The 13,013-nt window shown below is 37.2% G+C and overlaps 2 protein-coding genes across 2 annotated transcripts; both read left to right on the top strand.

The window, feature by feature from the left end:
- Positions 1-805: 805 nt before the first annotated feature.
- On the top strand, positions 806-5,524 carry mrpl53 (mitochondrial ribosomal protein L53). Its single transcript, XM_057827828.1, has 3 exons — positions 806-945; positions 1,277-1,389; positions 4,053-5,524. Exons 1-3 carry the CDS (start codon positions 851-853, stop codon positions 4,166-4,168), a joined length of 324 nt encoding a protein of 107 aa, XP_057683811.1. The 5' UTR covers positions 806-850; the 3' UTR covers positions 4,169-5,524.
- Positions 5,525-6,164: 640 nt separating this feature from the next.
- Positions 6,165-9,021, top strand: fabp4a (fatty acid binding protein 4a). The gene is made up of 4 exons (XM_057827827.1): positions 6,165-6,316; positions 6,479-6,654; positions 6,722-6,823; positions 8,829-9,021. The coding sequence occupies exons 1-4, from the start codon at positions 6,244-6,246 to the stop codon at positions 8,880-8,882; spliced, it is 405 nt and encodes a 134-aa protein (XP_057683810.1). The 5' UTR covers positions 6,165-6,243; the 3' UTR covers positions 8,883-9,021.
- The last annotated feature ends 3,992 nt before the right edge of the window (positions 9,022-13,013 follow it).

Below are 13,013 nucleotides of genomic sequence, written 5' to 3'. Positions count from 1 at the left end.
CAAAACAACTAAAAAGATGCTGTAACAGTGCCTGATGTCATCTGTCAACAATTGTGAAGGTAATGTGATGGTCTGGGGTTGCTTTGGTGCTGGTAAAGTGGGAGATTTGTACAAGATCAACATGATTTTAAATAAAGAAGGCTATCACTCCATTTTGCAACACCACGCCACACCCTGTGGGCAAGGCTTGATTGGAGTCAATTTCATCCTACAACATCACGGTGACCCAAAGCACACCTCCAAATTATGCTAAAACTATTTAGGAAAGAAGCAGGCAGCTGGTATTCTATCTGTAATGGAGTAGCCAGCACAGTCAACAGATCTCAAACCCATTGAGCTGTTGTGGGAGCAGCTTGACCGTATGGTACGCAAGAAGTGCCCATCAAGCCAATCCAACTTGTGGGAGGTGCTTCTGGAAGCGTGGAGTGAAGTTTCTCTTATCTTCTTTCTCTTCTTCTCAAAATTAACAGCTGGTACACCATAGGTCTGCAAAGCTGTAATTGTTGCAAAATGAGCTTTCTTTGATAAATGCAAAGTTTGAAGGAGAAAATTCTTATTTAAAATAAAAATCCTTATTTAGAAACCTTATCAATGTCTATAATTGACTATATTTCCTATTCATTTTGGAACTCATTTTAAAAATAAAAGTGTGACTTTTGAAGGAACACACAAAATTGTCTGGGTGACCCCAAACTTTTGAACTGATGTATATATTCATAACAAATAATAAAGAAACAACATAACGATCAGCAAAGCTTTACCTTGCCATCTGGCGTCCTCTTGTGGCTACATTGGCAAAGCACGCATCTCTTAGCGTCCCTCCCCTTTGAGGTAAAAGGTGAAAACAAACATGGCAGCCTCCGGTAAAGCAGCCATAGTGCTGAAAGCGGTAAAGAAAGTCGCCGTCCACTTTTGTCCCTTTGAGGCCAACGTCCGCTCGACTCGGTAAGACGTGCGTTGACGAATTTGTCGTGCCTCAATTTGGTAATGATGAAGTTTTCCACGGTTTCTCTACAAGAGGGCGCCCCGTTAGCATTTTGCTAATTAGCCACTTCAAATTACTATTCCAATTTCCCTTTTGCCATGCTATTTGCACATAAAATGATGGTTCTGTCTTATTTAAACTTCCAATCGTTCTGTCGTGCTAAGTCCTAATTGTTTTGTTTGAATGAGTTCTGCTAAACACTGCTCTGTTTTAATCAACGCCAGGTTTGCTAAAATGTGCCAAACAAGCTTCTTATATGAGCTCAGAACCTGTCTTGGTCGTCTCTTTCAGGGAATTTCTTGTCGTGGTGGGCTCGGAGAAGGCTAGATCCACCAATTTAAATTGCGAAGTGATATCTGTGGTGAAACACGACAAATCTGAACCTTTAGTGGATATCTCTTATAGTAAGTGTCACTAATTAATTTCCATTCAGACACAACAAGTGATAATTGTATGTCAGTTGATGAGAATACACTTGAAACATGCAAAGTTTTCTACAATAAACTGATGAGAATACAAAGCCCTGAGGTGATTTTTTTTTTTTAAATTTCATTTTCTGCCACAAGATGGTGGCAAAGCACAACTTTTGTCAAGGGAAGTTCCTCAACTCAATTCAACAGGGCTTCTTTGGCATCAAGATATTTCAAACCACCTGCCAAGGAAACCTTTACTTTTTGTCTAAAAATACATTTTACAATTGTCATTCCTAAAGCCATGATGTGACAAAATATTCTGGTTGAAAAAGAAATGACACCAAAACATAAGCACACGTACAATCCATTGAATCCTACAGTACATTACCTGCTAGCCGGTAGCTAATAAAATGAGCAACTTCAAATGTATTTATTATGGATGTCCTGATCTGATCGCGCCATTTTTTCAGAGGATTGTAATTGGGTTAAAAGGGTTTTTAATTTAAAAAAAAAAAATTAAAAAGGGGGTTCTGCTTCATGCTGGTACAGCCTCTCACGCTCCCTCCTGCTGCTTTTCTTTGCTTTTCTTGGTCACCAGAACACTGGAGTTTGCTTGTCAAAGTTAACGATGATTGACTGGTTTGAAGCTTTGATCTTGCCAGAGAAGCTTGGTAGTTCTGTGATAATAATAATTGACGCCGAGCGGTGACGTCAAAGCCGTTCTTTCACAGTGTCTTTAACTACGTAAGGTAGTGATTATTTGAAATACACCACAAGGTGTCAAGAGCGGGTTTTAAATTAATTAGAGATCTAGCCAAGTTTTCTAGTGCGTTTTGCCCCTCGACTGACGCCGTAGTTTCCGGGTTCATTGTATCTTACGTTCATTTGAGTGTTGACTTCACAACGTACGAGACCTCAACGTACGAGACCTCTGATAGTTTGTGTATTGTGACTAAATACTGCCATCTAGTGTATTTGTTGAGCTAAACGAAATGTTTGAATAGACATATCGAGAAATAATTACTGCCTTTTGAAACGGCTAATGTTTTTGCACCTTCTTGTTAAAAAGAGCATCTCTCGGTCAGCTGTGTGTTTTATAGGCATGTTGAGAAATAAGTACTGCCTTTAAAATGGTTCATGTTTTTGCACTTTCTTGTAAAAAAAAAACAAAACAAAACAAAAAAAAACAAAAAAAGCTGTTTAAGGGCAGCTTTGTTATATTGGCATGTTTCCATCGTCCCTGTTGAATTATTAGGATACTGTATTTTACATAAATAATTGACAAATTTGTTTGGCTACTTTATTAAATAGTAATGTATGATGGATCGATAATCGTGATCATCGTCAATACTGTGATCATCGTTCAATAATCAAATCGTTGCACACTGAATTGTAATCCAATCGAATCGTGCCTAAAATGGCACACCCCTAATTGCAATGTGGTCACCCCCACACTAAGCCTGAACGATATATCATTTAAACATCGCCACCGCGATCTGCGCGTGCGCGGTGGTCCCATCGCAAGCACGTGCGATAGTTTTTTTTTTTTTTTTTTATCCACATACGTCTTGCTTTCTGCTCTGCACACAGCCTCACACCCTCCCTCTCCCAGCCCTTTGTTCCTCTCAGTCATTGCGGCACTTGCTTATTAAAGTTAACGATGGCTTTGATCTGGCCAAAGAAGCCGGGCAGCAATCTGTCAATCATCGTTTAACTTGTTAAACAGTTTCTGCAAGGAAGCCGCGCTGGAATGAATGTGTGTGTGTGTGGAGACGTTGGAGACATAAAAATGCCAGAAGTGATCATGAGGAGTTTGAAATTTCTCCATGTCACTCCAACTGTCACAGCTAAGGTAGATAAACAGAAGCATTTAATAATGCCAAGCATTTATCTACTCCAGTAATTTATTCTTGTTCAAAAATGATTTGGTTGGCCAGTTATGTTTAAAACTGATCATAATTATGACATTTGAAGTGCTTAAAAACCATTTATTTATATACATTTTTTTAAATCACTTTGGGGGGAAAAGTGAGAAAAAAACATCTTATATGTATCTCTTTCCAATGCTAAATCTGAATAAATACATTGAGCACAAAAAACAAACACACACAAAAAAAAAAAAAAAATTGGGGGGGGGTGCGCTACTTTCGCATTTTTTCACTTATCGCGGCGGGTTCTGGTCCCCATTGACCGCGAAAAATGAGGGATCACTGTACACTGTGGTGATGGTGAGTCATCCAAAGACTTTCCAAAAAGCTATTCAAGTCATCTAGTGAAAATTTCTTTAAAAAAATATAATTTTTTTTTTAATATCGCAATATATCGCAAACACCCAAAAAATGGCAACAATAGTTTTTTCCAATATCGTTCAGGCCTACCCCACACCCAAAAAAAATATCACCAGATTAAAAATGGCGGACATCGGTTGAAACACTTAAGCTTAATTTGCATTTTGGAACCTAAAAAAAGCAACTGGTGTATGACTAAAGTTCTGCTGTTGTTGCTTTGCCATATGTTTTTTCTGACAAAACACATGCATCTCTGCCTTAGGTCACCATTGTGTACGCGCCGCTTGACTTTTACTCGCACTTAACTTTGTCCGGCCATTGTGTCATTGTCTTGACGAGATCCCCCTCCTTTGTTCTTTCCCTCAGTTGACGGTGAGAGGCTGCTGATGAAAGGCGCCAACCTGACCAGTAAAGAGATGCTCAGCGCCTTCCAGGCCCGATGCAACGCCAAGGATCCCCAAGGCCAAACTGCTGCCAAATAACAGACAATATACATACTGTGTGTACATAACTAGATATTTATATTAAAAAAAAAAGTATGGTGATAGTTTTCTTACTTCTCACCGTGTGAGTTGAACCTCAATGTTTCTTCTTCTGGTGTACGTTGATCCATAGACGAGCATGTTGCATAACATGCCTAAATAAAAAGTGGTGACCTTTATACACAAATCCTTTTTTTTTTTTTTTTTACATGGAGGAGGAAAAAAGTTGACCAAACAAAAATGAATACCTTTCACCCAGTCACACCCACAAGTCTCTTTTTGCACTTAAAGTGAGCATACTTGATTCACAATATCTGTGAAGAAAAAGTGTACTTTTAATCCTAGTTCATTTTGGCGGGTAAACATTGAAAGGAAAAGGCGATTAATCCATCAAATTCAGAAATGCTCTTCTTTGTTACAAATTATAAAGTGTATTTTCTGAAAGAATTTGAACGCAATTATTGACGTTTCTTACCGTTTTGAAAAGCTAGCCAAAAATGCTCAAAGCTTGCTTAAAGAGGTAAAAGCGGGAATTCACTACTTTCTAGTTTATATGGTAGAAAATACAGGCATGAAAATTTCCTTTTGGCGAAATTCGCCATTTTGAAGTCAAAAAGGGGACCTACACTGCTGTTCAAAAGTTTGGGTTCACTTTGAAATTTTTTTTTTGAAAGAAAAGCAGTTTTTTTCAATGGAAATAACATTAAACTATTCAGAAAAAAAGTATACATTATTAATGTGGTAAATGACTATTCTAGCTGGAAACGTCCGGTTTTAATTAGGGCTGTCAAAATTATCGCGTTAACGGGCGGTAGTTAATTTTTTAAATTAATCACGTTAAAATATTTGACGCGATTAAAGCACATGCCCCGATCAGACAGATTTAAATGACAGTACAGTTAACTGCCCACTTATTAATTGTGTTTTATGGAGTTTTGCTGCCCTCTGCTGGCGCTTGGGTGCAACTGATTTTATAGGCTTCAGCACCCATGAGCATTGTGTAAGTTATTATTGACATCCACAATGGCGGGCTACTAGTTTATTTTTTGATTGAAAATTTTACAAATTTTATTAAAACGAAAACATTAAGAGGGGTTTTAATATAAAATTTCTATAACTTGTACTAACATTTATCTTTTAAGAACTACAAGTCTTTCTATCCATGGATCGCTTTAACAGAATGTTAATAATGTTAATGCCATCTTGATTTATTGTTATAATAAACAAATACAGTCCTTATGTACCGCATGTTGAATGTATATATCAGTCTTGTGTCTTATCTTTCCATTCCAACAATAATTTACAGAAAAATATGGCATATTTTATAGATGGTTTGGATTGCGATTAATTGCGAATTGATTTATTGTTGATATTTACGTATTTGTACTTTAATAAAGAATTTAAGTGTTCCAAAATGTTTTTGTGAATTAATAAACGTCACCAAAAATAAAATTATTTAATTATTTAATTTTTTATTAAAAAAAAAAAAAAGGTTGGGGGGATTATTAGATTAGTCGACTAATCATAAAAATAGTCGGCTATCTAATCGGGAGAAAATTAATCGTACAGTACCGGAATGTATTTCCTCTAACACCCTTCTCACCTTTTTAACACCTGACCCATTTTCATGCTTCATCAAAATAGTTTTAAGTGTTCTTTTTTGGGTTCAACATACATACATACATCCGTAGAACTTGTAATACAGTAAATACTAAAAATATTTCATGTGTTCATTTTACATAACGTATGTGCAGACCAGATAACGTGTGTTTTGTTACTTATATTTTTTCAGCCAGTCAAAATACACTTTTGAGGACTCTATACATTTGTTTTAAATCGTGTTATTTTTAAAAATACTTCTTAAAAATAAAAATGTTCACATTACTTACTTAGTAAGCTAAAGATGCTCGTAGCCCGCCAAGTGAAGCTCAAACGGGAGTTCTCAATCCGTCCCCCACCTATGACGTCTCATTCTCTGATTGGTCCTCACCGCTAATAAATACTGAGCGCATCTCCTTCAGAGTCAAATTTGGACGCTAACACTTTTAAATTTCATCAAAACAACTTTCGCAACCATGGTTGAAAAGTTTGTCGGGACGTGGAAGATGGTTTCCAGCGAGAACTTTGACGACTACATGAAAGCAATCGGTAGGATTCTATTTTTTTCACTCGTTTTGATTTCATTGACAATTTTGAATTTAATTAGTGCACGGAATCCCATTCGGAAATGTGCTTTTTCTGCATATTCTTGCCATTTTCTCCACTTTTTATGACGTCTTTGACCTAATTCGTGCTCGTGCTGGTGCTCAGGCGTGGGCTTCGCCATCCGGCAGGTGGGCAACCGCACCAAGCCCAACTTGATCGTGACGGTGGACGACCAAGGGACCGTGTGCATGAAGACGCAGAGCACCTTCAAGACCTCCGAGATTAAATTCAAACTCAACGAGCCTTTCGAGGAGACCACCGCCGACGACAGAAAGACGCGGGTGCGAATCCCACTATTTTTCTGCTCTATGCAAAAGATTTTACTCAATGTTGTGTTTGTGCGTGCAGACCGTGATCAGCTTGGAAAACGGCAAACTTGTGCAGAAACAGAGCTGGGACGGTAAAGAGACCAGCATCGAGAGGGAAGTGACGGATGGAAAATTAATAGCGGTGAGAACTTTCATTTAGATTCTATTTATTGAGGAAAAATAATAAAATAAATCTGGTTAGTTAAGTCAGAATTAACTCACATATAAATCAACAGTCACTTATCGTGAGTTAACTTTGTAATATAAATTAATTAATCAATACTTTTGTAAAGTGCTAAATACTACTTTTTAATTCATGCAGATTAATCGCAATTAATCTCAGTTGATTATTCTAACTGCATTAACTCACTGGCTGTCATTGACGGTGATAAACGTCTGATTCATTTGAAGTGGGAGCGGTAGCAGTCACCATTCCAATATGTGTATGGAAACCATCTATTAAAAAGTATGATTATTAAATGGCATATGTTTATTTTTTATATTTATTATGATCCGTATGCAATGAAAACGTGAATAGAAAAAAAAACATAGTTAAACTTAAAAAAATATGGATGTATATATATATATATATATATATATATGTATATATATAGAGAGAGAGAGAGAGAGACTCAAGACATTTTTTTCAATACATAAGTAGCTTCAAAACCATAGAAATTATATCAATGTTGAAACGAACTATGTGTATGAAGTCATTCCGTTAAATAGTATTTTTATTATTATTCGAAAATCATATTCATTAATATATAATGATATAATAATAATAATATTTAATATATATATAAATATGTATATGTATGTAATATGTATAAATAGTATATACCTGTATAATATATAAAAATATATACATTTAAAATAAATATATAAAATACCATATAATATGTATAAAATTAAAGTATATATAAAATAAATATGATAATATTCATTCATTATGTATAGGAAGAATATGAATGATAAATTAATATAATTAAAATAAAATATAGGGGTATATAAACTCAGAATTTCTTTTTTTTTTTTTTTTAATAAATCAATGTGTGAATAAATAAGAATCATAAAAACGATGCAAAATATTCTGATATAAGTATGTAAATAAAATTAAGATGTTGTATAGCCATTAAATTTTAAATATAACGGCTGTAAAATATTTGACATGAAAAGTTTGTATATTAATATGCAATTTTTAAAAATACACTTACCGTAATTTTCGCACTATAAGGCACACCTGATTGTAAGCCGTCACCCACCAAGTTTGGCATGAAAACGGCATTTTTTTCAGAGATAAGCCGCACTGGACTATAAGCCGCACCTTTCCTCATTGTATTGTGGGATATTTACACCAAAAAATATTAACCGGTAACATTTTATTTGACAGCGGCATCATACGACTGTCATAAGACCAAATGAACCACCGTGAACCAATTGGCTGCAAAGCTTCAAGAAGCTTCATTTGGCCATCACTGCTCCCTTGAGGGGAGGCAGTCAACCTCTGCTGCCATCACTGTTGCCTCCTAGCATGCATTGCAGCGCTACAGATGTAAATAATCAAAATTCATGTTCTGTGCTAATTATTTCTTCAGTTACTGTTGCAGTTGTTTCATTAATTAATAGTTATGGTTTTTGGTAATACTTTATTTGACAATGGCGCCATAAGACTGTCATTAGACAATCATAATTATGACATGACACTGTCATGAGCATTAATGAATGCTTATTATAGATGTCGTTCAGTGTTATCCAGCAAATTACCTCACTTGAATGGATGTAAAAGATTAAAGATGCACATAAATAGAGTTAGTCACATAATTTGCCGGATAACATAATGCCCATTATAATTATGACGGTCTTATGATTCAAATAAAGTGTTACCTGTATTAACCCATATAAATCAACAAATAAACCGCACTGGACTATATTCTACAGGTATCAAAATGAAGGAAAAAAGTATTGGCTTATAGTCCGAAAATTACGGTATAATGAATGAAAAACATGTTACAATCCGCAACAATATTTATTTTAGAATAACAAGATTGTACATATTTTACAAGTCTTAGCATCAATAAGTGTACCTGAAATTTTGAGTTACGAGCTGATTTTTCTTTTTTTTTTTGTAAATTCTGTTTCTGCAGAGGTGCATCATGGGAGATGTAGTGGCAGTGAGGACCTACGTGCGGGAAGCGTGATGAACATCCCGGCCGTTCCAGCGACAGGCTCAGTTTAATGAGCGTCAACTATTTTTTTTTTTTTAGTGTGTTGCCCCCCAAACCCGTGAAATTGTTTGGAAACGTGCACATTTAAATAAAGCTGATTTGTTCAAAAAAATGTGTTCTCCATTCCTGATAAGAATAATGATGGCAAAATGGCTTCCTGCCTTTGATTTTAAGAGGCTAATGGTGGCAATTTTTGGAACAACAAAGACTTTGAAAGGTCACCGCGGTTGATGTATGATTTCTTCTGGCAGCAGGAATGTCCACTTGAGAGCATCACGCAGTGAACGTACTCAGGAAATGTTGATTTTTTTTTTTTTTTTTGGAGGGTCAAACATTTCCCATTGAATTCTTGGCGACCGGTCAAGTGGCTTGTTTCTCAAGACTGGTCGCGCTGATTGGTTCTAATGAGCAAAACAGATGGAAACGGCTTGAAAGTACTGTTCAGGTCAAGGCGGATACATGTTCGGGAATTAGTATGTTGCGGTGCCATTGATGGTGATAGAGTTCCAATCCATTCGGGTCACTTTGTGATGATTCTGGGTATTCCCAGGGAACTTCCTGTTAATTTTAGGGCAAGTCGAGTAAGTTTTTTTTGTCAAAATATTGACTACTAATGGAGTTTGTCTTGCAGATGAAAATCAGTAAAAGTGAATGTAAATGTCATATCATATATATTTGTAGGACTTAATGTGTCAATGAAAATGAACTGGCCCATTGAAAATGTATGGGGACGTTTTTGTCAAATTTTGGCGGAACTGTTCTTTTTTCCCCAAAACTGTTTGTACGCCTTGGTTTTGTGAATCTTTCGATGTATGAATTATATGAACCAGACAAAAATTGTTGTATTTTTGCCATTGCAGCTGAATGGGCTTTTTTTTTTTTTGTCCCAAAAAATGTGTTTTTGGCACAACTGAGTTTGCTTCATGAGTATATTTTTTCAACTAAAAAATGAAAATGAAAATTCATCATTTTGAATGCCTACATTTAATGTAAACAGAATACAAGTATCCAAAGACAAAGCTAGAATAATATTCCAGTCATTTGTTCATACAATGTATCACAAAAGTGAGTACACCCCTCGCATTTCTGTAGATATTTAAGTATATCTTTTCATGGGACAACACTGACAAAATGACACTTTGACACAATGAAAAGTAGTGTGTGTGCAACTTATTTAATAGAGTTTATTTATTTTCCGCTCAAAATAACTCAAAATATAGCCATTAATATCTAAACCCCTGGCAACAAAAGTGAGTACACACATTAGAAACTACGTACCGTAATTTCTGGACTATTAGGCGCACCTGATTATAAGCCGCCAGCCACCAAATTTGACAGGAAAATGGCATTCGTTCATAGATAAGCCGCACTGGACTATAAGCTGCAGCCGTCCTCAACGTTTTATGGGATATTTACACCAAAAGATGTTAACGGGGAACACTTTATTTGACAGTGTCATCATAAGACTGTAATAAATTAAACCAATTGGCTGCAAAGCCTAATTGCTTCAAGAAGCTCCATTTGGCCATCAGTGCTCCCACCTGCCGTCAACACTGTTGTCGTCCAACATGCCTCCTAGCATGCGTTGCAGCGCTACAGATGTAAATAACAATCAAAATTCATGTTCTGTGCTAATTATTTCGTCAGTTACTGTTCCAAGTTGTTTCATTAATTGTTATAGTTAACTAGCTAGTTATTTTAGGATCACATTTGACAGTGGCCCCATAAGACCATCAGAATTACGACATGACACTGCCATGAGCATTAGTAAATAAGTGGTAGCCTTATGACAGTCTTATGATGCCGCTGTCAAATATGGTGTTACCTATTAACACAAAAAAATCAACAAAAAAGCCGTACAAGACTATAAGCCGCAGGATTCAAAATGAGGGAAAAAAGTAGCGGCTTATGGTCCGAAAATTACGGTACATCCCTAAATGTCCAAATTGAGTACTGCTTGTCATTTTCCATCCAAAATGTCATGTGACTCGTTACAGGAGTGCTGTCAGCATTGCTGCAGAGATTGAAGGGGTGGGGGGTCAGCCTGTTAGTGCTCAGACCATATGCCGCACTCTACATCAAATTGGTGTGCATGGATGTCACCTTAAGAGGAAGCCTCTTCTGAAGACAGTACACAAGAAAGCCCGCCCGTCTCATCAGACCATAGGACATGGTTCCAGTAATCCATGTGCTTTGTTGACATGTCTTCAGCAAACTGTTTGCGGGCTTTCGTGTGTACTGTCTTCAGAAGAGGATTCCTCCTGGGGTGACAGCCATGCACACCAATGTGATGTAGAGTGCGGCATATGGTCTGAGCACTAACAGGCTGACCCCCCACCTTTTCAATCTCTGCAGCAATGCTGACAGCACACCTGTAACGAGTCACATTTTGGAGGGAAGATGACAAGAAGTACTCAAATTGGACATTTAGGGATGTAGTTTCTAACGGGTGTGCTCACTTTTGTTGCCAGGGGTTTAGATATTAATGGCTATATTTTGAGTTATTTTGAGGGGAAAATAAATTAACTCTATTATATAAGCTGCAAACAGACTACTTTTCATTGTGTCATTTTGTCAGTGTTGTCCCATGAAAAGATTTACTTAAATATCTGCAGAAATGCGAGGACTGCACTCACTTTTGTGATACACTGTAATTTAACAGTAAAATATGCATGGTTTCCTTGTTTTTTAACAGCATAATACTAGTAGCCTGTATTTCTTTGCTCTGAATTTACAGCAAAAAAAAAAAATCACTACTACTGTTTAATGTCACCAACAAGCTGTATGTGCCATGTGGCCTTCTCGCTATCTCGCCGCTTCCTGTGTCGTTTCCCCATTTGCGCGCTGAAACTTCCCAGAAAGTTCCCACAATGGTGGGAAGAACAACAGCAGACAAAACACGCGGTACCTTCCCTTACGACACCCTCTGGCTTGTGGGCTTTGGAGCATTCCCGAACTACGGGACCCCCGGGAGGAGTTCTCGTTTTGTCAACATGGAGCAGATGTGAACTTTTCAAACATTGGCTGAATAGTGGGGAATCATATTGTAAAGTTTAGTCGAGCGCAGGGGCGGAGCTTAGGGGGGTGATGGCGGTGCAGAGGCACCTGGGCTCAGGCCTCTAGGGGGCCCGATTTGTGGGTGTAAAAGGGGTGTGGTTGGAAGAAGAGAGGGTACCATGATGCACGGAGCTGTAATATAGTGTTTAAATGTTAAAATATGCGCCCCCTTGTCACACCCAGAACTTTATGGGGTAAGATGATGCATGGAAATGGAATGCAGGCACTGCACTCTAAAAAAAACTAAACACTGGAGACAAAATGACCGACAAGACTCCAGCGTCGTAAAGTCAAAATCACGTAAGTTGGGAATGTCGTAACCTGGGGACTACCTGTACAGTGTTTAATAAGGGTGTAACGGTACATGTAATCGTATTGAACCATTTCGGTTCGTGGTGCTCGGTTCGGAACGGACGCGTACCGAACGAGTTTCTGACGTAATATAACTAGGGCTGTCAAAATTATCGCGTTAACGGGCGTTATGTAATTTTTTAAAATTAATCACGTTAAAATATTTGACGCAATTAACGCATGCACTGAATGACCTGCTCGCATATCGCCTCAAACAGATTACAATGAGGCCGTTTATGGACATTAAGAGTGAAGAGAATGCCACCGGCCGCTTGGGGGCAGCGCCGTTCCATACTCATGTTATTTCTTCTAAACGTGGGAGAATTAGTAGTTGTGAGACGTTTATGCTGTATTCACAATGCAATGCAAATTGCTATTTGTGCTCCACACATATTTCGGTAAGTTTTCTTTCTTTTAGTGGCAATTATGTGTCTCTTGCTGTATTTTGGGTAAGATATGTACAGATATATGTTATACAGTAAAGGCGAGTGGACTCAGGCGTTCTTTGGACCGCACCGTTTATTGGCATAAACTTTGGCAACTCCTTCACAACAAACATAAGTATCGTTTAGTGAAAGCACAACAAAAATAATATTCCTATCTCTCCAAAAAAAAAATAATGTTCACAAAAAGAAAAGCACTTCAGGCTATAGTAATGAGGCCCTATTCTGACACACAGGTAAACAACAATGCAAA

This window comes from Corythoichthys intestinalis, chromosome 22, assembly GCF_030265065.1.
Source record: "Corythoichthys intestinalis isolate RoL2023-P3 chromosome 22, ASM3026506v1, whole genome shotgun sequence".
Taxonomy (NCBI): domain Eukaryota; kingdom Metazoa; phylum Chordata; class Actinopteri; order Syngnathiformes; family Syngnathidae; genus Corythoichthys; species Corythoichthys intestinalis.
The sequence above is the reverse complement of the archived record's forward strand: the minus strand, read 5'-3'. Positions and strand labels throughout refer to the sequence as shown.